The sequence below is a fragment of the Schistocerca cancellata genome, chromosome 1 (genome assembly GCF_023864275.1).
Source record: "Schistocerca cancellata isolate TAMUIC-IGC-003103 chromosome 1, iqSchCanc2.1, whole genome shotgun sequence".
Classification (NCBI taxonomy): Eukaryota; Metazoa; Arthropoda; class Insecta; order Orthoptera; family Acrididae; genus Schistocerca; species Schistocerca cancellata.
Genome location: NC_064626.1, coordinates 104311604 through 104337193, shown reverse-complemented (window position 1 = coordinate 104337193; position 25590 = coordinate 104311604). Strand labels below are relative to the sequence as shown.

Genomic DNA, 25590 nt, shown 5'->3' with positions numbered 1-25590 from the left:
TCATTATTTTATCAACAACAACATCCAAGTCACCAAAGTGGTGTTGAGTAAAAAGACTTGCACCAAGCTCCTGAACATCCTAACCGGGATCTCCCTGCCAATAAAGTCATACACATATTTGATAACAACTAGATTAGAATGCTCATACAATCCTCATAGTGTTTAATCTGTGCCAATCCGCACCTCCATACTAATATAAATGTGAAAATAACTCTGTCCATTATGTTTTCACAGCTAAGCCATTGAACTGATGTCCATACAATGTGCTTGAACCCTGATGAAAAATATTCACTCTTTGGAAAAGCTATTTACTCTTTCACTTTTTAAACTTTAATATATTTGTGGAAATGCTTCTATTGGTTGATAAGTTCTGCGTAATATGACTCAATATAATCAGTACAAGGTGTATTCAATTCTCAATGTATTTAATCCATAGTTCCATACTAATACCAGGACTATTAATTGCAAAAGTAACTTACTCTGTTGCATTTTCACTACTCTACTGCTGAACTGATTCTGATGGTATTTGGTCAGGACATAGTGAACCATTTGCATCTTTTTGAATAGTATTAACGTTTTTAAATATAGTCTACATAAGTGGCACTCAGACAACACTGGTGCGATGCTTGGCGACTCTTGGTGTTTATAGATTTTTCAGTGATATTGCAAATCTAAAGTTATTATGCACATGGTTTGTGACAGCGAGTTACTACATTACCTGGCATTGCTGGAGAATTTTGGTGGAGATGCAATAATAAATTCAGATGGTAAGCCCAAGAGCCATATTTGAGGCTATTACTATAAGCCTGAAAAACATAAGTCTGATTTAGTGCATAGTTCTAAGAGAGCTCAAGCTGGGAAAGTTACTTGAGTCCTACAAGACTCAGAGCAATATCATGTCTACTGAAACTTGGATGCAGAACGTCAGGCAGCCTTAAGAGCTACAGAGACATTACGACAGTCACAAGCCTGTTGCATTTTACACGCTGAGCATTACTCATCTCTTATATCTTCCAAGACTCTTGAAGACTCTCAACAACAGCATCATTTAATAAAGGCTGTATGAAAAACAGAAATGTACCTTCACTTGTGGGATGTAGGAGGCTTTTGGTGAGGTTGCATTTGATTATGATCTATTAACTTTGTTAATCATAAATTAGTCATCATAAGGGGATGGATAAAAAATGTAGGCACCATAACACATTAGAATGGAAGGGAGATACAGTTGGTATGTGTTGCTGTGGTGGCAAAATCTCATATCCAGTACTAGATGAGCCAGACAAATCCCTAAAAACTCTACTTCTGTGTGAATGTAATGGTTGGAGGCATTTTTTAAATATAATTAGAAAATATCATACATGCTTTCATATTCAACAAACAGCAGAGTAATAGAAACACATTCATTATTTACTGGCACTCCATACGTTTTTGTACATACACACACAGACATCATAAAATTACTGTCTTTCTTACTCGCCATCACTCATCATAACAAAACTACTGACATGGAAGCAAGGCAGCAGGTAACAGCTACTCACTGCTAAGCTTAGCATTGATAGGCCCAATGCATGGTCAGTGTGCCATGAATTTGACAAATGACAGAAGTATTGGGACAAAAACGATAGAAGTTAAGATGCACACACAGGCTGATCTTCACATCACAGAATTGTTAGAAGAAGTAATTATTAATTCATTTGAAGAGAGATGCAGTAAACTGAAGAAAGATGCAAGGAGAAAATTGTGCTAGCTTCATCCAACATCAGAAGAAAGCCATGAAGTATGAAGTTGGTGACCTGGTGGCAGTAAAATGAACACAAACTGGACCAACACTAAAGCTGAAGACCAAGAATTTAGATCCCTGTTGAGTTACAAAAGTTAAAACTAGTGATGCTTATGATGTATGCTGAGAAGGTGATAACCATGAGGCTCCCAGGACTAAAACATGTGGTGAATGTAAGCAGCGCTGGCCAAGTGACTACTCATCTTCAGATTCAAATGATTGTCAGGATGGCTGAATGTGGGTTGGAGGCGGGGGGGGGGGGGGGGGTTTAAGGGTTTGCCTGCTGACGAGACTGGTGACACTCCAGAGAAGCTGAATATTGTACAGAAGTTTCGTGTGTTTATGGAGAATGAATATTCACAGAAAAAATAAGAGTTTGTTGGTTAATTTCTTTTGTTTCTTTTGACAGTTCAGTACTAAAGTTTGTAACTAGGAGATTAATAAATAGTTCTCCAAGAAAATCAGAAAAGTTTTTCCTACACTCTAGATAACTTGTGATGTGATCGTCTTTGACTGTATGATGGCACTAGTGTTTACAGTGTGTGTGTGTGTGTGTGTGTGTGTGTGTGTGTGTGTGTGTTTGATATGTGTGTGTGTGTGTGTGTGTGTGTCTGTGTTTGATATCCTTCCAGAATTGCTCTGCAAACTGAAGTTTTAAACTCCCTTGCTCAGCACTTACTTGCTGCAGTTTTGCTTTTAACATGCCTGGATGTGCACCTGTCCAAATATCAGCCATTGTCAAAAACATTATTTGGCTACGTTCCCATAAACTATCTGAACACAACATGCAGTATAATACAAGGGCATGTATAGTAAAAATCATTTAAATAAGGTTCAATAGATTTCAGCCAGAAAGGATCATACAAGGATATAACTAGGAAGGATCATACAAGGATATAACTATTGTAGATAATGTACAAAGCTTTTGAATATTAATTTTCAAAATGATTATATTACAATTTAATTTCTGAAATCAGTTGCACATTATTGCAAAGTTACATAAAACACTGGTGGAACAATCAAATATTACAGTAAATATAAATTGGCAGATAAAAAAGCCTACTAAGCGGTGGCAGGGAAACACACACACAAAAGGATTTAACTTTCACAAGCTTTTGGAGCAGTGGCTTCTTCTGGAGAAAGAGCTGAAGAGAAAGGAAGAGTTGACATTACATGTAAAGGAATGTAGGTCCTCCACCAAAGCAGCATGGTTAAATGCAGGTTTGGGGCTGAAAGTGAGACCCTTGGATAAGACAGATAATTCGAGAGGGGCGGGGAGATTGCTTTGGATGAAGGGTTAGAACACTGTACTCTTGGACTGGTTCTCGTGATTATGACTCATTACAGGTCTGAGAGGCAGTGGTGAAGGCTGTGGGATGTTAAGGAGGTTGACCAAGCTTGGGGAGCTGCAGAGGGACAGGAAGGGAAACACCACTGCTGAGGTAGCTTAGGAGAAGGTAGCATAGCTTTCTGAGGTGAAGTCTGGCATGTTGTTGCAGTCTGAAGTTGGCTTGGCAGATTGTACCATCCACAGAAACATGAGGGCAGATAACTGCAAGATCTTGTAGAAGGAGAGAAGTCTGGTGGTGTGGAAACTGTCAGTTGAGGCATATAGGTCGCAGATTAGTCAGTTCAGTGTAATATGGTGCTGTATTTGAAACTGTAAAAGATGGTTGTGTAGAGCAGGATTACATCCAGAAACAGGGTCTTTCAGTGTTAGGCCTTTGAGAGTAACTCCAAGGGACAAACAGGTTTCAAGAAACCCTAAATCCCTCCAGTCCTTTTCCTTCACCCCTCTTCCTTCCCCTTCAACTCTTCTGCCAGAAAAAGGAGCCACTGGCTCAGGAGCCACTGGTTCCGAAAGCTTGTGAAAGGTAAATCCTCTTGTGTGTGTGTGTGTGTGTGTGTGTGTGAGTGTTCCTTTGCCACTGCTTGGAGAGTAGATTTTTTTATCTGTCCAGTTATATTGTATTATCAATAGTTGATTATTTTTGTTGTTATATATTACAATAAAATTGACAGTGCTTGCTTGAAAAAATAAGTTAGAGTGAAAGAAAAATCTATCAATTTTGAAATGTAAAAATGAATCAACCAAATTGATGACTAAAATGCATTGCAAAAGGTATCACACGAAGCAAATCCAACATATAAAATCTGTTAAATTAATGATGAAGAACAGTGACAAAGAGTTGTCACAAAAGCAACATAAAACAAATTACCGGTACCGTAATCATGGTAAAAAGATAGAGAAAACTAAGTGGAATGGTGCTTGTCATAACTTCAGTCAGGCAGGAAACAGTACCTCAGCACCTACCCCATGATTTTGTATGGAACAGCCAAAGGAAGAAAACATAGGGGTCAATTTTTATTACCAGTTTGATGAAAGGAAGACTGGGAAATTCCTTATGCAAGAAATATAGATTTAAAGAAAAAATACATTTGTTAACCAAAATGTGCAGTTAGAAAGTTAGGAGACTGAAAAATACATTATTTATGGCATTAAGGGTAATAAAAATTTAGTAGGGGTAAAGTGGGAGTTGGTCTAGTAATGAAAAAGAAAACAGGAATTCAGCTACTGTGAACACCAGAGAGACCACATTATTGTAGTCAAGAGACATGCAAGACCAACACCCATCACAGTAATACTGCTAATGCTACAGATGATGAATTGAGTGAAGAAATGTGTAATGAAGTAAAAGAAATTATTCTCATAGTTAATGGGGACGAAAATTTATTTGTGATGGACTGGAACTTGATAGTAGGAAAAGGAAGAAAAGGAAAAATAGTTGGCAAAAATGAGCTGAAGGAAAGACATGAAAGTGAAAACCATCTGGCAAAATTTTACACAGATCACAGTTTAATCATTGCAATCATGTGGTTTAAAATCTGTGAAAGGGAGTTGTAACCATGGAAGGGACCTGGAGACATGAGACAGTTTTAGACAGATTGTATGAGTATAATTGTTTGACAGATTATGAAACCAGATTTTAAACTGAAAAAAAAAAAAAAATCCAGGAGGAGATGTGGTCCTAACTGTAGTGTATTAGTTATGAACTGCAGATTAAAACTATGGACACTGCAAAAAGCAGGAAATTAAGGAGACGAGACCTCAGAATACAATATAAAATAAATAATACAGGATGGAATGTAAAAACAGTGTGAAAAGGATAGTTGCTACTCACTATACAGCAGAGATTCTGAGCTGCAGATAGGCACAACAAGAAACAAATGGACCACCCTGTTGCTGAGCAAGCTGCCAAACGTGACATCCTTCATTTCAATGACTGCTTCACAGCCTGTGCCATATGGATCCTTCCCACAACACCAGCTTTTCTGAATTGCACAGGTGGGAACTTTCCTTGCAGTATATTGTACATTCCCGTAAACCACCTGGCCTCAACCTTCGTCAGTCATTGTCCTCTCCAGTCCATCCCCTTCTCTGTTCCCATTCCAGCAATACACAGCCCTCATTCCTATGTCACATCCAGTCTTTTTACTTTTCTCCTTTTCCGCTGTCCCCCCCACCTTTCCCTGCGCGCTCACTGGTAGCACGTCACTATTCACCATCCGTACCCTACAATCTCTTCCCCTCCCCAACCGAGCCTCCTCCTTGCCCCCACCCAGTCACCTCTCCCATCATGCACTGCTACTGCTGCTCGGTGTGTGGTGTTTGGCTTCAGTTGCCTGTGACTGCAGTCATGTGTGAGTTGCATTTTTGTGTGTGTGTGTGTGTGTGTGTGTGTGTGTGTGTGTTTGTTTGCAATCTAATATTTGTGACAGTCTTTTCGTTGTGCCTATCTGCGACTCATCATCTCCGCTAAATGGTGAGTAGCAACTTTCCTTTTCATAATATTGTTATATTCCATCATAGATTTTTCATTGTCTGAAAATATAATGTAACTAGGTAGATACAAAAAATCAACTCGCAAACCGGTGGTAGGGGAACACCGAAAGCTTGCAAACTTCAATACCTTTTATATGTGTGTTCTATTGCTGTTGCTTGGTGAGTAGATTTTCATCTATCCAATTACATTATATTTTCAAACAGTTATTGAATTTAATTGACAGATGGAGGAAATAAAAAATTGCAGTATATGAAGCAAGTAAAAGGGAATAAAGGTGTCTAAAAAGTGAGATTGACAGGAAGTCAGGAAGTGCCAAATTGCAAAGCAGTAATGTCCAGAGGAGAAATCCAAATCTATAGAAGCATGCATGGCTAATAGAATAGATGCCATGTGTAGGGAGATTAAAGAAACCTTTGGAGAAAAGAAAAGTAGCTGCATGAACATTGGAGATAACATGGCAAGCCAGCACTGAAATGCGTGTGTGGATAAGGCAGCCTGCCAGGTAGGCCAGTTGCCTGAGGCAACTATTATTATTTGACCCCACTTTCGCAGCTTGCATGTTGATGAGGATGAAATGATAATATAAACAACACAACACCCAGTCACTGAGCAGAGAAAATATCCGACCCAGCAAGGAACTGAACCTGGGCTTCTTGCATGGCATTCTATTGTGTTGACCATTCAGCTATGGAGGCGCACAAGCCAAGAGAACACCAGAATGTGGGAGGAATATTTATAAGGGCTCTATAAAGGAAATAAACTTAAAAATAATGTTATGGAAAGGGGAGAGGAAATAATGAAGCACAGTGTTTCTTGGGTCCGGTGGGAATTTCTTGCGCCATTTAGCAGATAACAGGTACTTGTGGCCCATGTATATTTCATTGTATAATGTGGTGAGGTTATGCTTTAAGATAATTTATATGCTATAATGTCTGTTGATATCGAAGAAAGCACACGGAAATATATAGATGATTATAGACAAAGAGAAGTCATATGGAATGCTGGTTTTAAAGATTATTTGATTAAAAATTTGAGATGTGATGCCCTGAGCATCAAGTGTTAAATAAAAGGTCTCTGATCATATTACTGTAAAGAATAAGGTAAATCTGGAAGTAGGAAAACAGGGAAGATGGAGCCTACAAATTTATGGAAAGTGCATGTGGAAACTGTGGACAAATATTAATGGTATGCTGGCTTTATAGCGTGACAATTGAGGAGCCAGACATCTGAAAAGAGTAAAAGATGGGGTAGGTGGAGATCCTCAACAAACTACCAAAAATGGTAATGGAGGACATTGATGAATACAAAATTGGAAAACACAACCTCCATTCTAGTGGATTCTGTGGTGTACAGCACCCCCCCCCCCCTTCCTCCCCCCTCCAAACTTGTTGAGTCCAAGGATATTAATCTATATGTAACATTTTGAATTGACAGGAGAATATATTGTTCATTGTAGGCTGTAAACATATCTTTTATTTGTTGTGCTAATGGCTAGTTTTGATGAAGGCTTCATTATCAAGCATCTATAAATACGTATCACCTACAGAAGAGTGAAATATGTAACTTGTATGACAATCTAAAAATAAATGACAGTAATAAATTCAGCATAATGTGCCTCCCATTGCTTACATATATAGTAACATTCTTCGCCGTTTTGTATGAAATATGATGTGCAAATCCATTTTTCAGTTCACATGTGGAACACGAATCGATATTAGAATGCCCTGCATTGAACACAGTTGAAAAGATAATGGAAGATATGTGGAAGGTCTATATATGTGTTTAAGACCCTGAGACTGTTACAAAAGTTTTGTGTTTCACTATTTTGTACTTGGTATGTTTTTATAGGTGTTTGATAATGATGCCTTAATCAAAACTGGTCAATAGCACAACAAATAAAAGATAAATTTACATCCTACAACTGACAATGTTTTCTTCCATGAAATAAATTGAGGCTGCAGTCCATCATATAAACAAGATTTTTTGATAGTTGTATAAACAACTTTTGTGAAAAAAAGTACAAATGACGTATTGAAAGTCAAATTAAGCTACACATAACTACTAAGAACCTGCCCAAAATATTTCTCAGTTTCAGGAATAATCAGTGAAGTGCTGTGGTTTGAAATTCAAAATAAGTGTCTCAAATTGGTATATAAGTCACTGGTTGCCAGTTACTGAAATGTGATTGGGAGGCCTATCACTGCAGTTTCCCAAGAAGAAAGTCTAGAATCTCACTGTGACCTCCTGAAATTTGCAAACAAAACATTGCCAGCACTTTATATTTCTTGTACTTCTCTTATTTATATACCGTTTGACCCACAGTCACCTTCGTGTTTTCCTTTTCTGCCATTTTTTATCACATCAAACGCAGCACAAATTGTTGAACAAAGAAGTGGATGAATGGCAGACTGCTTGAATGATGAGGCAATGTTTGGACATGAGAACATGCATGCATGCATATGTGCATTCATTCTACTAATTTCTGTGCATGTGCTTTTGTTTCTGTGTGTCTGCAATTGTGCATGAGGAAAGAGGCATTGTTTCGACATTTCTTAATCCTGTTACCAAAGGCGGGTGCTAATACATGTGAATACCATTGAATCATCAGTAGTCCAAAGAGAATTTTTTCAAAATTATTTTAGACAGTTTTTGCAAGTCACATTCCTTTAGTGTGTTATGTTATCTTCAGTCCAAAGGCTGATTTGAGGCTGGCTTGAGTGGCCGAGCGGTTGTAGGCGCTACAGTCTGGAACCGCACTACCGCTATGGTCGCAGGTTCGAATCCTGCCTCAGGCATGGATATGTGTGATGTCCTTAGGTTAGTTAGGTTTAAGTAGTTCCAAGTTCAAGGGGACTGATGACCTTAGAAGTTAAGTCCCATAGTGCTCAGAGCCACTGATTTGATATGGATCTCCTCATTAGTCTATCCTGTACATGCCCCTTCCTCTCTGCATAACTACTGTTGCCTACATCCGTTTGAACTTGTTAACTGTAGTCAGTCCTTAGTGTCACTCTATGATATTGATCCCTCCCACATTTGTTCCGTCACTAAATCAACTATTCCCTGATGCCTCAGGATGGATCTTATCAAACTATCTATTCTCTTAGTCAAGTTGTGCTCATTTCAATGTGTATATCTTCTTTAGTTACTGAACTTGCCAAATATTCAGCATTCTTCTGTAAAACCATGTTTTAAAAGTTTCTTTTCTCCCCTAGTCTGTGCCGTTTGTACTCCACATTTCACATCCAGGTAAGGCCACACTCCAAACCAATATTTTCAGATAGCTCTTTCTAACATTTAAGTTTATATTCAGTGTTAACTATTACAGTTCTTCAGACCCACTATTGCCAGTCAGCATTGTGTATCATTTCTATCTCAACTAGTATCTGTTACAAAGGGGTGCTGATAAGCCATTGGCTTTGGAAAGGAAAAATGCACTTCTGGGCTTGAAAATATTTATTTACTCAACATATTCCCCCTTCAGTGCAACACATTTATGGCATCTTTATTTCAGCTTCTTTAGCCCAGCTAAAAAACAAAACATTGATTGTGCTGTAAGCCACTCTTCCACAGCCTTTCTCACTTCCACAGTGTTCAGAAATCATCTTCCTCTGAGCTGTTTCTTGAGATTAGGGAACAGATATTAGTCTAAGGGAGGCTAAGTCAGGTGAATATGGTGTATGTGTGAGGATTTCAAACCGAAAATCTGCCAGCTTTTACTGTGTGATGGTCACCTTGTGGGGAGGGGCATGATCGTGCAGAAACAAGATTCCATTTCTCTACTTTCCACGATGTTTGGGACCCATTGTTGGTTCAGTTTGTCAGAAGTTCAACATAGTACTTTCATTCAAACAATTTGTCTGCTTTTATTTGTATTCTGAACTTCTTTGGACATGAAAAACAACTATGTCTCCATTTTTTGGACTGTTCTTTGGTTTCTGGATCATAAATGTATATCCATGTTGACAAGATGATCCAAAATTGCCACAAGATTGTGGTGAAATTGGACCAAAATTTACTGTGAAGCAGCCACTTGGCCATGCTTTTGGTCTGCATTGAGACGTTTGGGAACACATTTGGTTGAGAGTTTTCCCATGTCCAAAGTCTCACAAATAATATGACCCACATATTCTCGAGATATGCGTTGCGATCTCTGCTAACTTTCCTGTTATCCTCCAATAATCTAGGAACGTGGAATGAAGAGCATTCATAGTTGCCAGAACTGTAGTTAGTGCATCTTCAGATTATCTGTAATTAGTAATAAAAATCTTGTTACATAACAGTTTATGCATTATTCATATTTAAAAGCCATTGATATGATGGCATTAAATCAAAGACCACAGTCATCAAATATTAACATAGGAAAGCCTGAAACTCTAAGTTAAAAGTGTAAACTTACAACATTAATAATAATTTAAATCAGCATGATTGCAGGATTAGGAACCAAAAAGAAACTCACCAAACAACAGCTATATGTGGTGCAAAGATAGGTTAGCAAACACAGCCATGAAGCACAGTAGTAAACAAATACTGCTCTAGGCACAGTACGTGCTGAAGCAAATGGGTTGTGCAGTAGATTGGCTTAAGTACGAAACTTAACAAAAGTGCCAGTGGCAGGCAAAATACATACTGACGCGAGTGGGTCATGAAATAGACTGGCTTATCAAAAGTGCCGAGTGGCAGTGCTAATTGTAAACAGGAATTGAAATTAAGTAAATGCTGTACAGAGTCAATTACAATGATGGTACAGAATAAAATATTCTCAAAAATTAAAAATAGATGAACTAGTGGTGACATAGCAAGTAACTACTTCAGTGGAATACTACACATCAAGATGAACCAAAATGTCAATCTAAATGAGTAGGGGGACAAGAAGGGGGAGGGGAATGAGAATGTGATGGGAAAGGATAAGAGATGGTTAACTTATGGGGGGACGGGGGGTGGACAAAGTTAGAAAACAAACGCTTAAAAAACATTGGGGTAATGGGAAAACTGAACACAAAGCTTCGGTGCTAGGAGACAAAGGCAGAAAAAGTGAGGAGCAGACCCAACAGTCACAAACAGAAGAGAGCTGTAAAGAATAACTCTTCTTTTGCCAAACATCTTAGATCTAGTGACCACTGTGAACTGACTCTTAGAGTCTTTCCAGATCCACGGAAAGAATTAACCATTTTGCAACAGATTGAGAGAACCACATTTCGGAATTGGTCAAAAACTTAATCCTTAATGATCAACTGGCCACAAAAAAAACTATATTTTCTATGACACTATGATTTCAAAATTTAGGTAGTTTTATCTCTTCCCTTTTTGACTGTTGAGTCTGCTCTCACTTTTCCTGTCTTGGTCTCATACCATCATGGCTTTGTGTTTGGTTTTCCCATTACTCCAATGTTTTGAGACTGTGTTTTTTAACTTTTTCTTCCAACCCCCTCCCCCCAATATATTTACCATTTTCTATCCTTTCCCCTCTTAATCCCCTTCTCTCCTCTCCGTTCCTCCTTCCCCATTTAGACTGACATTTCAGTCCATCACGATACATGGCAGTTTACTGAAATAGTTACTTTTCATGCCACCGCTAGTTCATCTACCTTTAATTTTTAAGAACTTTTATTCTGTTCCATCATTTTAATTGGCTCTGTTCAGCATGTACTTTATTTCAGTCCCATTTTACAATCATCACTGCCACTCGGCACTTTTGATAAGTTTTGTCCTCAAGTCAATCTACTGCACGACATCGCTTCAGCATGTACTTTGCCTAGAGCAGTATTTGTTTACCATTGTTTTTCATGGCTGCGATCACTAAAATATCTTTGCACCGCATATTGCCATGGTTTGGTGTTTCTTTCTGGTTCCTAATCCTGCACTCATGCTATAGTGAGTTGACTCCTGCTCAATGCAAGTGAGTGTTGGGCGCTAATGACCATAGAAGTTTTGCGCCCTAAAACCACAAACAAACAAAAAAAAATCAATGCAAGTGACTCATTTTACTTCTCTTTACTTCTCATCTTTAAATTAGCTATTCCATTAATCAGTGTTAAATAGGTTCATGAATAAACTGTTTTGAAACAAGATGTTTGTTACTAATTACAGATAATCTGAAGATGCACTAATCTCTTAAAATGCGTCATTAATAAAACACTTGCAACAGACTTTTTTCTGTTGTTGGAACACTGAACCATTTTGCTGTGTTGGGCCAAAATGGAATGGAGTAATGCATTCAGAATTACAGTGCCATCAGGAAACCTAACATTTTATTTTCTTTTCCCTTAACATCAATCCCCATATTATTTTATACCCAAAGGTGTTGGCTGCAACCCTGCCTCCATCACTTCTCAGTTACAGCCTCCTTTTCATGTCCTTTGACTCTCATAACTGTACTTTGGTTTCTGTACAAATTTTAGATAACGTTTTCCTCCTTATGTTTTATCCCTTTTGTCTTCAGAATTTCAGTGACTGTATTTCAGTCAACTTTGTCAAAAGCCTAATTCTAGAAATGCTAAAAAGTACATTAATCTCTTTTCTAACTATCTTTTAGTGTAAGTCATAGAACCAGTATTACTTCATGTGTTCCTGCCTTTCTTGGGAACCAAATTGATGTCCCCCACTTTGTCTGTTACCAGTCATTCTATTCTTCTGTAGATTATTCATGTTGCTATTTCACAAGCATGACTTATTAAACTGATGATGTAGTTGTACTTTCAACTGTCTCTTTGGTATTGGGATCATTGCATTCTTCTTGAAGTCTAAGGGTATTCTGCATGCTTGTATATTCTACATTTCAGGTAGAATGGATTTCTAATGATCTTAGGTTCTGAAGAAATGTCATCTACTCAAAGTGCCTTGCACTGGCTTAGGTGTCAATACTCTGTCAAATTCTTCATGCAGTATCACACCCGCCATTCACATTCATTCATTTCATCTCGCCTTCCCATGATCTTTTTAGATATATGCCTTTGATGTATTGCTTACACTTTTCAGCCTTACCTTCTTTGATTAAAGCTAGCTTGTGATATGAACTCATAATGTTCATACAGCTGTTTTCTTTTTTTCTTTTTCTTTTTTTTCCTCCAAAGGTTTCTTTAATTTGTTTCTGCATGGTACCTGTGAATCATGCACTCTTTAAAACATTACATTTGTCGTCAAGCAGTTGCTGCCTTACAGTTTTACATTTGTAAATGGTTGCAAAAACACACTTGACCTCTTAGCCACAAACAATCCAGAGCTAATAGAGAGCATCATGACTGATACAGGGATTAGTGATCACAAGGTCATTGTAGCTAGGCTCAATACTGTTTCTTCCAAATCCACCAGAAACAAACGCAAAATAATTTTATTTAAAAAAGTGTCACTAGAAGCCTTCCTAAGAGACAATCTCCATTCCTTCTGAACTGACTATGCAAATGTAGACGAGATGTGGCTCAAATTCAAAGATGTAGTAGCAACAGCAATTAACAGATTCATACCTCATAAATTGATAAGGGATGGAACTGATCCCCCATGGTACACAAAACAGATCCGAACGCTGTTGCAGAGGCAATGGAAAAAGCATGTGAAGTTCAGAAGAATGCGAAATCACAAAGATTGGCTAAAATTTGGCACGGACTTTAATGCGAGATGCCTTTAATAGGTTCCACAACGAAACATTGTCTCGAAATTTGGTAGAAAATCCGAAGAAATTCTGGTTGTATGTAAAGTACACAAGCGGCAAGATGCAGTCAATACCTTCGCTGCGCAGTGCCGATGGTACTGTTACCACCGACAGTGCCACTAAAGCGGAGTTATTGAGTGCAGTTTTCCGAAATTCCTTCACCAGGGAAGACGAATGGAATATTCCAGAATTTTAAACATGAACAGCTGCTAGCATGAGTTTCTTAGAAGTAGATACCTTAGGGGTTCCAAAGCAACTCAAATCGCTTGATACGGGCAAGTCTTCAGGTCCAGATTGTATACTGATTAGGTTCCTTTCAGATTACGCTGATACAATAGCTCCCTACTTAGCAATCATATACAACCGCTTGCTCACCGATAGATCTGTACCTACAGATTGGAAAATTGCGCAGGTCGCACCAGTGTTTAAGAAGGGTAGTAGGAGTAATCCATCGAACTACAGACGTATGTCATTGACGTCGGTTTGCAGTAGGGTTTTGGAGCATATACTGTATTCAAACATTATGAATCACCTCGAAGGGAACGATCTATTGATACGTAATCAGCATGGTTTCAGAACACATCGTTCTTGTGCAACACAGCTAGCTCTTTATTCGCACGAAGCAATGGTGGATATCGACAGGGGATCTCAAGTTGATTCCATATTTCTAGATTTCTGGAAAGCTTTTGACACCATTCCTCACAGGTGACTTCTAATCAAGCTGCGGGCCTATGGGGTATCGTCTCAGTTGTGCGACGGGATTCGTGATTTCCTGTCAGGAAGGTCGCAGTTCGTAGTAATAGACGGCAAATGATCGAGTAAAACTGAAGTGATATCAGGTGTTCCCCAGGGAAGCGTCCTGCGACCTCTGTTGTTCCTGATCTATATAAATGACCTGGGTGTCAATCTGAGCAGTTCTCTTAGGTTGTTCGCAGATGATGCTGTCTGGTAAGGTCATCCGAAGACCAGTATCAGTTGCAAAGCGATTTAGAAAAGATTGCTGTATGGTGTGGCAGGTGGCAGTTGATGCTAAATAACGAAAAGTGTAAGGTGATCCACATGAGTTCCAAAAGAAATCCGTTGGAATTTGATTACTCGATAAATAGTACAATTCTCAAGGCTATCAATTCAACTAAGTACCTGGGTGTTAAAATTACGAACAACTTCAGTTGGAAGACCACATAGATAATATTGTGGGGAAGGCGAGCCAAAGGTTGCGTTTCATTGGCAGGACACTTAGAAGATGCGACAAGTCCACTAAAGAGACAGCTTACACTACACTCGTTCGTCCTCTGTTAGAATATTGATGCGCGGTGTGGGATCCTTACCAAGTGAGATTGATGGAGGACATTGAAAGGGTACAAAAAAGGGCAGCTCGTTTTGTATTATCACGTAATAGGGGAGAGAGTGTGGCAGATATGATACGCAATTTGGGATGGAAGTCTTTAAAGCAAACAGATGTTTTTCGTCGCGGCGAGATCTATTTACGAAATTTCAGTCACCAACTTTCTCTTCCGAATGCGAAAATATTTTGTTGAGTTCAGCCTACATAGGTAGGAATGAACATCAAAATAAAATAAGAGAAATCAGAGCTCGAACAGAAAGGTTTAGGTGTTTGTTTTTTCCGCACGTTGTTTGGGAGTGGAATGGTAGAGAGATAGTATGATTGTGGTTCGATGAACCCTTTGCCAAGCACTTATATGTGAATTGCAGAATAATCATGTAGATGTAGATGTTTGCCAGATTCATTTTTAATGTATATATTCCCCTTTGCCCTCTCTGTTTCCTGTATTTTTATGTTTTCTCCTTTCATGAATTATGAGACCACATTGCTAGCCAGTTCGTACCTTCAATAGTACTACCACCAGTCTCATTAAAAAGTACAGAGAAACTATCCTAGTTTTTAGAGCTAGTGGTTCCTTCTTCAGAGAGCATAGACATATAGTTTGGGGAATGTTTAAAAGTAAGAGCAGGTCACTAAGAGCCCAGGATGTGAGGGACCAACTTGTTCTGTTGACAAGGTTTCTACTCATCCAGGTCCTAGGTTCTTAATTTCGAACATTTGTGCAAATTCTTGATCTTTATTCTGTATTTCACATGTAATATGTCATGCATTATGCAAAGTTTCCTATTGGACCTGGTATTTTTCCTCTTTGTTCTCCTGTTTCCTTCACTGTTCCATCTTTTAAAGTTACTCATTCATCATGTATAGTATTTTTTCACCTGTTTCAGTCAGTTGCTCATAACTGTCCCTTTGAAATTCTCAAAAACCCCTGATTGTTTCAACTTAGCCAGGTCCCAGCTCCTTAATTTCTGTAATTTCTTCAGCTTTAATCTGCATTTGCTACCTAATAAATTATGGTCAAAGTCCACATCTGCTGCTGGAAATGATTCAGAGTTTCTGAATCATGGTACTATCATTACACTGAATAATCTATTTGAAACCTTTCAGTGTTTCCAGATCTCTTCCATGTATACAGTCTTCTTTCATGACTCCTGAACCAAATGTTAGGAATGATGAGCTGGTGTTCAATGCAAAATTTTACCAGCTGGCTTTTCCTTTTATTTCTTTGACACAGTCCATGTTTGTTTGCTATTTTCCCTCTCTTCCTTTCTTACTATCAAATTCCTGTTCCCCACCACAATTAAATTTTTGTCTCTTTTTTAACAACTGAATAATTTCTTTTATCTTATCATACATGTTTTTTACAATATCTTCATCTGTAGAGCTGGCTCGTAAGCAGAGAGATGTGTATTATCATAGTTGGTCATGGCTTCATGTCTGTTTTGGCTATGGTGATGTTTCACGTTATTGTTGCAGTAAATCACCTCCTTTGCATCTTGGAAGACCAAGAGTTTTTTCATGCAGTACTATTGAAGTTTCTTAAATGATACAATATTATGAGCCCCAATCAGAATTCAATATTTTGTAAATTTCATTGGTAATTTATATGTTTCAGTGCATGTTGGAGATAGCAATTGATTTGCTTCCTTAACCACTATAATGTATCCATTTTAGCAAATGAACTAGTGATTTCTCTATTGAAGACCCACACACACAATCCTCATAGTTGTTACTAAACAGTCTTACATTCTAGTCTGTTGAGAAAAATTATTGGTCACCTCATTTACATTACAACAAAAAAATTTGACCATTAATAATTACATAATTCTGGAAGTTTTTTCTGCTTTTCACACAGGGTTTTCACAGCTGTAATACTAGGTGTAAGTAGAATTACCAAAATATACTGTAGATACCTTCAACAAAAAACCTGTACTCAGTGATTACAAAAAGCACATCACACTTGTCTGCAAGGAGGGAAACAGAAGTGATCCACAAAACTACTGTCCAGTCTCATTTATGTCTGTCTATTGTAGAATCCAAAAATTGTGAGTTCAAATATAATAAGATATTTTGAACAGAATGGTCTCCTCCATACCTTCAACATGGGTTCCAGAATCATAAATCATGTGAAACTCTACTTGCACTTTCCTCACATTATTTTCTGAAAGAATGGATCAGTGAAATTAGAGAGATGCAGTATTTCTTGAATTCTGAGAGGTGTTCGCTTTGTTACCACACCAACAACTAATAGTGAAATTTGTGACTGAATTTAGGATTTTTTGGTAGGGAGGATGAAGCACGTTATCTTGAACAGAGACTCATTGGCAGAAGTAGAACTATCTCTCGGTGAGTTCCAGGGAAGTGTCACAGGACCCATATTGCTCATGTTGAATACCAGAATGAAAATGTTATGATAGTGACACCAAAAACGGCAAATATGTCCTGAGCTGAGTTAGAGATGTGAAAGAGGGGAACTAGCTTTTGGACTTATTTGGCAGCCTCAGAGACATTTAAATCAAAACTCCTTGACATATACTCACCTTTTTACTTGTTAGTATTAGTAACATGTGCATTTATTGTCGGAAGTGTCCCCTAGTGGGAATGCATGCATCCTAAATGTAATGAAACACATTTGCGTGACATGACAAATGCCATGTTGGATGATATGATTGCATTTGTCACATTTTATGACATGCCATCATCTATCATGTTACTTTACACAATGCGTTATATTACTTTCTGTAATTTCTTCAGCTTTAATCTGCATTTGCTACCTAATAAATTATGGTCAAAGTCCACATCTGCTGCTGGAAACAATTAAAAAAGTGCAAATGTGTCAAGATGTTTCGATTTAAATGCCTTTGAAGCTACTAGGTAAGTCAAAAAAGCTAGTACCCTTTACCTAACTCTGTGCAGGACATATTCACCTTTCTTGCGCTGTGATATGAGCATTTCTGATTCTGGCTTCCAACTTTTACTCAGCCATAATTTTGACATTAGACATGTAAATGCTCAGTCAAATAATGTATCATTCTGTACAGGGCTGGGCATAGTTCTTGCCTGGTAAATGCATTGTTTTGCAAGTCCAAAGATTTATTGATGATTTTAAGCCACTAGGGAATAAAATCTTTAACATATAAATAACAAAATGATAATCAACAGTAATAACTAATTTTTTAAATACATCCAAATGCAGCATTTATAATGCAAGGCATTTGTTCGAAACTCAGTTTCATGTGCAGGTGCATGATTTTTCACATGTACAACCTGAACAATGTAAGATTTTTGCAAACACTTCTTATAATTACCATAAGAGTATATTTTTTTACTATCATCTGTATCACTCTAAACCATCTCAGTATGTGTGATTTTATGTTCAATTTATGTGCAAATTTGGACTGCTATATTGTGGCATTGGATAAATTTTTCACAAAACAATGGGATGACCATTGAGTTCATGTATTCATCTACTTTCTTACAAAATCTGAACACGATTTGTATAGGTTTGAAACATAGAAGTGGCACTTCTCAAAAAGTCCCAGAAAACAAGTTTTTGCATTTAAAACCAAAAGAAAGCAATATCTTTTTCAACTGTAAAACTTATTGAATAAAAAAATTCATTTTGACTTATCCATTTGTCTACCTATGTGCAAACAAATTCATACAAGTTTAAAGTATAGAAGTCGCAGGCTTCAAAAACCTTCCAGAAAACAGTGTTTTTTGCATGTAAAATCCAAATGTAGCAAGATATTTTCAAACAGTTAAAATTTATGTTAGAGCAAGGACCAATGCACCAGAAGACCAAATCTGAACGATAAATCTTGCTCCGGTCCAGAGTTATGTAAGGATGACTGTTTCTGCATGTAAAATCTGAACAAGGATGGTGGTTTTTGCACATAAATTCCAAACAGTGGACATACAAATTGTGCCATTAGCTGAGCATTAATTTCAGCCCAATTAAAATCTTTTGCAAAAGGAATTAATTGATGTGCACAATTTTCCTGGGTGCCAGCTCTGGTTCGTCATTCAAATCTTGCTTAACGTACTGTGAAATAGATGCAGTAAAACAAATATCCAAATAGCTATAGAATTGACCACTGGTCCAGGCTAAACCAAAAACTTTGCACCCCGTGTTAATAGCTTCCACGCTGTAATAATTAATGACCTCTCAGCCAATATTCACATTAGATTCAGTATTTTTTGCAGATGATGCAGTTATCTATAATGAAATACTGTCGACAGTACTAAATTCTAATGTACACAGTACACACTGTCTGCTTACCTTGCTTCAGACAGATGGTCAGCAGAATTGCCTTGCTTCAGACAGATGGTCAGCAGAATGTTTGTGATTGTTGTTGCCATATTTTGCCTCTAAGGTTATATTTGAAAAAAGAGCATTTACGTTACATTACTGGTGCAATTCAGCAATCTGGTGATGATCTAAAGAATGAAACTGGTTGTGATACAGTAAATGTGTGTTAATAGAGCATTGGTGGTTTCCATTAATCATTAATATTAATATTTCAAATTCTCTTTTCCTTCCACTCACATATAGCAGTGCTGTGCTGTATTTAGTTGTTGTGGAATGTCAATATAGTTACAAACTATCATTTACCCTTAATGTTTATGGTTACTGTACAGGGTGCTTTTATCTCTTTTTGTGTGTGTGTGTGTGTGTGTGTGTGTGTGTGTGTGTGTGTGTGTGTGTGTGTGTGTGTGTGTGTTCCTTGTAAATAATCTCTCGCTGTACCTGTACCAAAATAATATTGATGAATAGATATTAAACAAGTAAATGATATGAATATAATAGAGGGAAACATTCCACGTGGGAAATATATATATTTAAAAAGAAAGATGATGAGACTTACCAAACAAAAGCGCTGGCAGGTCGATAGACACACAAACAAACACAAACATACACACAAAATTCCAGCTTTCGCAACCAACGGTCGCCTCGTCAGGAAAGAGGGAAGGAGAAGGAAAGACAAAAGGATATGGGTTTTAAGGGAGAGGGCAAGGAGTCATTCCAATCCCGGGAGCGGAAAGACCCACCTTAGGGGGAAAAAAGGACAGGTATACACTCGCGCACACACACACACATATCCATCCGCATATACACAGACACAAGCAGACATTATGCTTGTGTCTGTGTATATGCGGATGGATATGTGTGTGTGTGCGAGTGTATACCTGTCCTTTTTTCCCCCTAAGGTGGGTCTTTCCGCTCCCGGGATTGGAATGACTCCTTGCCCTCTCCCTTAAAACCCATATCCTTTTGTCTTTCCTTCTCCTTCCCTCTTTCCTGACGAGGCGACCGTTGGTTGCGAAAGCTGGAATTTTGTGTGTATGTTTGTGTTTGTTTGTGTGTCTATCGACCTGCCAGCGCTTTTGTTTGGTAAGTCTCATCATCTTTCTTTTTAAATATATTAAACAAGTAAGATATTTATCATATGAGCAGTGTTTATCTGCTTAATGATTAAAGTATTTTTAACTTACATTTATCTAATTGATCGCAAAGTAGTGTTTGTTATAATTTTATTGCAGCCAGGCAGAAGTGAATGATATGATCCGGAAATCAACAAACCTCCTCCTCACACGGTCATTCAGTGGCTGCTTATCATCACTCTTCCGGAAACCAAGTCTTGCCCTTCTCCAGGTGATTCAGATAATTATTGATACAGGCTATCTTGAAGAGGCAACTGTTTATTTGGAGGAATTTGTCTCTAATATTACAGGGTGAGTAATACTGCAATAACATTTTGTTTGTCTTCCTCCTAGCTGTAGCTATGAATTGTACATTTAATGAAATTGTAGATACTTGCAGTTTTTTAAAATCACTATTCTTCTACACAGTTATCATTAATAAAAGATTGACTGTTGCTATCAAACTAAATTGGAGAGTTTGGTTCAACAGTTACTTATTGTGATAAATCACGGAACTACAGAGTACAATTAAAAGGAGGAGGTTGAATTTTGTATGTACTGAAGATCCATTCTGAAACAGTCAGTTCTATCAAGTTCTGTTGTAGGAGAAATGAATGATAAGTTTGACAAAAATAAAAAAAAATAGCAAACAATGTTTTTGCAAAATTGAAGCATTATTTCTTAACACAATCCGCATTAACTGTGACTTTTACACTGTGGATTCAGATTTATTTATTACCTCAAAAGAAGAAATTTGTTTCCGTTTAGTCATCCACCCATCACGTTCTGCATTTCTTAAGGGGAACTATTGGTCATATAGTACATTGTAGATCAACAAAGGGAAGCAGGTGTTGGAATCTGCATTAATGTAATACTGGAAAGTTCTGGATGTTTTGCGAAGAATGAAAGTAACCTCTTACTGTGGAGACAAGGTGTTGAGTCCTACAAAGCTGTTCCTGTTGTTAAGCTTTTGGACAATGCCGTTTCTATTGCAAACAAAACACACATTTGAAGAACTTTTTTCTAGTTTTTGGAACTATTAATTTCTTCTCCAGGAAGAAAAAAATGAATAGATTGGAGAAGACATGTGGATGAGAGGGACTCACTTGTGGTGAGAACGAGGGTAAAAAAAGACCTACAACATAATGTACAAAGAATTTCTCATTGCTACAGATGCTCGATTGACAAGTCGCTAGATTTTACAGGAGAGACCGTTTGGCGTGGAAGGGATGAGGCTTTCCCAGGTAACCACTGTGATCATCACAAAGTGATGGAGCCTTTATATGGTGGGATGATAAGTCACGGTCTGTTTTAAGATTGCAGATGGTTGTTTTCCATCTGTTGTGATGTTTGAAAATGACCTAAGAAAGGAAGATGGAGGAAGGTTGGAGATAAGGAATTCTAGGGAGTTTAAGGGAGGAGCAGGGAAGGATAATGGAAGGATGGAATTATAAACTGGTAGGAACAAGGCTGAATGTTCACTTTCAGCCATTTTGGTCATAGAGACAAAAAATTGTTTCCACTATCATTAAACTGCTATAAGCTATTTGTGATTGCTCACACTAAAGTTAACAAGCAAGCCACTCCTGTGACAAAAGCTGCTGCTAATAATTCCTCAGCTATATTTAAAGAAAAATGCTGTTTGTTTCCTATTACTTGCTTAATATTTACATGAGCTCATTTATAGCATATATATATTGCAAAACAGTTGTTTCTTTGTTTCAAGGATAATGGTCTGTTTGCGGTGAGCATTGCTTCTTGTAACACTTCTGATTGAAATCTTCAGTCATTGAATCAGTCAGATAATTCTGTAGAAAGCTTTTCACTCTTTTTAGTGGGATAAACTGATGATACAGTGGTCACCTTTGATATTCCAGTATAGAAATTGTCAGTAAATCAGCAAAGTGCAAAATATGTGCATTTCCTTGTGTATTTAAATATGTAAGCTGACTTCTTGTTTTTTCTTTGTGCAGGAGTAGGACCACATATGTCAGATAAATAAACTTGAAGATTGTGTAATCTGATATTTGTGTGTTGTTTTCAAATTATATTTTCAGTGAATGTATGAAACTTTGTTTGTGTGTTGATGAATTACTTACAGTTGAAGGTTTATGAGTGCAGTACAGAAATGAGATTTGTAATAGTATCCTCATTCAGAAAAGTCGGTCCCCTTTAATCTTAATATATATCTGTGTGCTTAAAGACATTTTTTTTCGGATTTTTGGAAGCTTACAGTTTTCATGCTTAGTATATTTGACGGTAAATTAATGACTGTCATAATTGGCAGCAGTATTGGGTTGAGGAAATCATTTTCCCCTTAATTGCAGTGTCAATAGTTTCATGATTACCATAATATTCCCACCTTTATGTGCTCATTGATTGGTTTGTCGTAATAGAAATATAAAAGAAATTCACCATCACAACATAAAATTCTATTATTTGTGAATTTGTTATGTGAGTCATCTGTGAGCATAACTTCGATAAAAACAAAAATCCCAGACACAAACTTCTGAATAGCTCAGGGAATCAATTATATCCCAAGTTTTTCTCTCACTATAAAACAAACCGCTTTCTTGAGCATTGTAGCTTCAGTTTGTAAAGTAACAGATCATGAAAACAAAAAGAAATAAGTGAAATTAGTATCAGGTTTGACCTCGTAATTCAATTAAAATAACTTTGTGATTGATAGATGCCACAAGTGGGGAGCAGAGTTGCTGCCAGCTCGTACATGCCACATGCTCATGTGACTGATGGCTGTACACACACAAAATAAAAATACTCATCAATTGTTACACGATTTAGCTCTCCTTCCCGTCCCTTACCCTCTTGCCCAAAACAGTGAGTATGTGAAGCCCAAGAAACAGCTGTGATTGGCTGACACTCAGCCCCTACTACTCGCATACCTGATACTTTAGTCACAAAATTGTTTCAATTGAAGTACATTTGTTTACTGTTCAGAAACACATTGCACCAACCAGAATTCAGCCTCACTATGAATACTGTACCCAGGCACAGGATCAGTTTGTTGCTGTTCATAAGCAGTTGTAAATTGCCCTGACTAATGTGATGTGATTGGAAGCTGCAACAAGAAGGTGTGCTGGGTAAACTGCTGGAAGTGACATACCTGAATTATCATCTTCCCCTGTGGCAACATATCTTCTCTAGGAACATAGGACCTATCAATATCCGTCAATTACCCTGTGAGTGGCAAGTCAGTGGCAGGTCTTAAAGCCTTCTGTAAAGATGGGAAGGGTACAGGGAAAGCTCCAGGTACTATACTCATCCTCCTCAACAACAGACTTAAGGTCCTGTCTCCTACAACAGAAACTGAAGCTGTGCAATTCACTTCACCTGTAGGAAAGACTTCTGTGTAAGGGGGAGGCAAACACAGTTGGGTAAGGGTTTGTTAAGGTTGGCAATTTCAACATTTGACAGATAATCGTACACTGCAGGAAAATGGTAGGTAGGGTTAAGCAGGATCACCTTGTGCATGCCTGGAGGCCTCATTCGGTATGTTGGAGAGTCTGTTCCAGCAGTCATTGAGAGAGCAATGTGCAGCCAGCAGCAGATTGTGGCCCATAGTAACAAAGAATGCTTGTCATCTGCGCTCTAAGGTCATACTTGGGTCATTCGATTGACCAGAAGGGAAAGTTGAAACTAGCCTTGTCGAAAAAATTTCAGTGAAACTCACAATCCGCAGTATTATCTGCAGAACTGAATGTATCTGCATGGTTGTGAGTCAAGTGGAAGACTTGAAACAGACTTCAAAGGTTCTGTGACAATCTAGCCTGTGAGATTCTTGACTTTTCCCAAAGGTTCGAGAATTTTAGTGTTTCCCTAAATGGATTATGACCACACCACAAACCAGTAGCTGCTACCCATGTATATCAGAAAAATCTCCATCCAATCCAGTCCTATCTAGTTGCCTCACAGATGAGACTATCAAGATCGTAGTGATCAACTGCCATAGCATTCACAACAACGTGGTGGGCTTAAAATGCTCCTAAGAAACATTGCAGTAATTATAATACTAGGTTCATAAAGCTGCCTAAAACTCAAAATTGACAGCAGAGAGGTTTTTGGAGTAAACATAAGTGCATACTGAAAAGATAATCCAACGGGAAATGGAGATGTGCGTTCATCATAGAATGCAAGACATTCAAATACACTGAGATAGAAAATAAAACTGCATGTATGATTGTGCAGAAATTAATAGCAAGAGTGGGAATAAACATGTAATTGGTTCATTCTATCGACCACCAATTTCATCCCCAGATGTAACTGAAATCTTTAAAAGAAAACAACAGCTCACTAGTATGTATGTTCTCCAATCATATTGTCATCAATGGAGGAGACTTTAATCATCGAAGAATCAGTTTGGATAGTTAGATCTTGGGTGTGACAAGACATCCTGCAGAAAAATGCTAGTAAATACTTACTCAGAAAACTTACAACAGATAGTCCGAAGTCCACTCAGGACAAAAATATGTTAGATTTAATGCTGAGGAGACCACCTATACTTGACTCTGAGGATGTCTGCATCGAAATTCTTATCAGTTACCATGAGTCAGTGGCAGAGCTATGGCTAAAACAAATAGCAAGATTGACCTATTCAGTAAAGCACTAAAGTTGACTATTCATCTCCAGGTGATGTGATAAAAAGGATGCCCTTGTCACCAGGGCAGCACGCATTGTTGATGACTGCTGGACAGATAATAACCTGTCAGAAAACAAAGAGGCCCATCCACAACTTGCCCAGATGGAAATTCAACACTTCTAAACTTCAACTTAAATCCATTGCTTCAGATTACAGAAACAATATCTCAAAAAAACTGTCTGGTCATCCAGTCAGCATTAATAATGCAAATCAGGAGTGGAACACACTTAAGATGGTCATGACTGAATCATCTGAGGAAATAATTGGTTTTGTAAAGAAGAATAAGAAGAAGAAGAAAAAAAAACCAGAATGTTTTGATGTAAATAATGAAGAAATTATGCATCTGATCAGTGCCAAAAGGGAAGCTAATTTATTATTTCTTTTCAAGCTCCATCTTCAGTGTGAAGAAAGCAACATTTCATGGAACTTAAAGGAAAATATCAGGCACAAATTAGGGAAATCAAGACTAATAGGTGACAACAAAAAGCTAAAGATCTGGAAAGGTTATCTGATGCTTGTGTGATGCAGAGATCAAGATGATGTACAGCTCAACTCGATTCTCCTTAGGGACACTGAAGACTGATGACTATTTCATCACTTTAACTGATAATGAAAAAATCTGAGAGAATTAGAAGGAACTGTCCCTCAGCAACCCCAACAACTATGGATAGCACTTCCACCACCATATAGAGACTTTAACTAAGCACACAATCAAATAAGATCAAGAAAGGTTCCTGGTCTTGATAATATCCCTCTGGAGTTGATACAAAATCGAGGTATACTCTTGAAGACTAGATTTTTACACTCATCCTCTTAATTTGAGAAAATCAAGACATTGTTGATGACTTGAAGAGTGCTACTATTATCACTATCTTCCAGAAAGGCAATCAA

At 37.8% G+C, this 25590-nt stretch overlaps 1 protein-coding gene across 3 annotated transcripts in view; it reads left to right on the top strand.

The window, feature by feature from the left end:
• The window catches only part of LOC126166427 (exocyst complex component 6B), a 158368-nt gene that overhangs the window by 99132 nt on the left and 33646 nt on the right, over nucleotides 1–25590 (top strand). For all 3 annotated transcript variants that reach the window (XM_049920404.1, XM_049920401.1, XM_049920403.1), the window contains exon 12: nucleotides 20163–20354. In XM_049920404.1, coding sequence (XP_049776361.1) covers nucleotides 20163–20354 — 192 coding nt within the window. The remainder of the gene's footprint in view (nucleotides 1–20162; nucleotides 20355–25590) is intronic.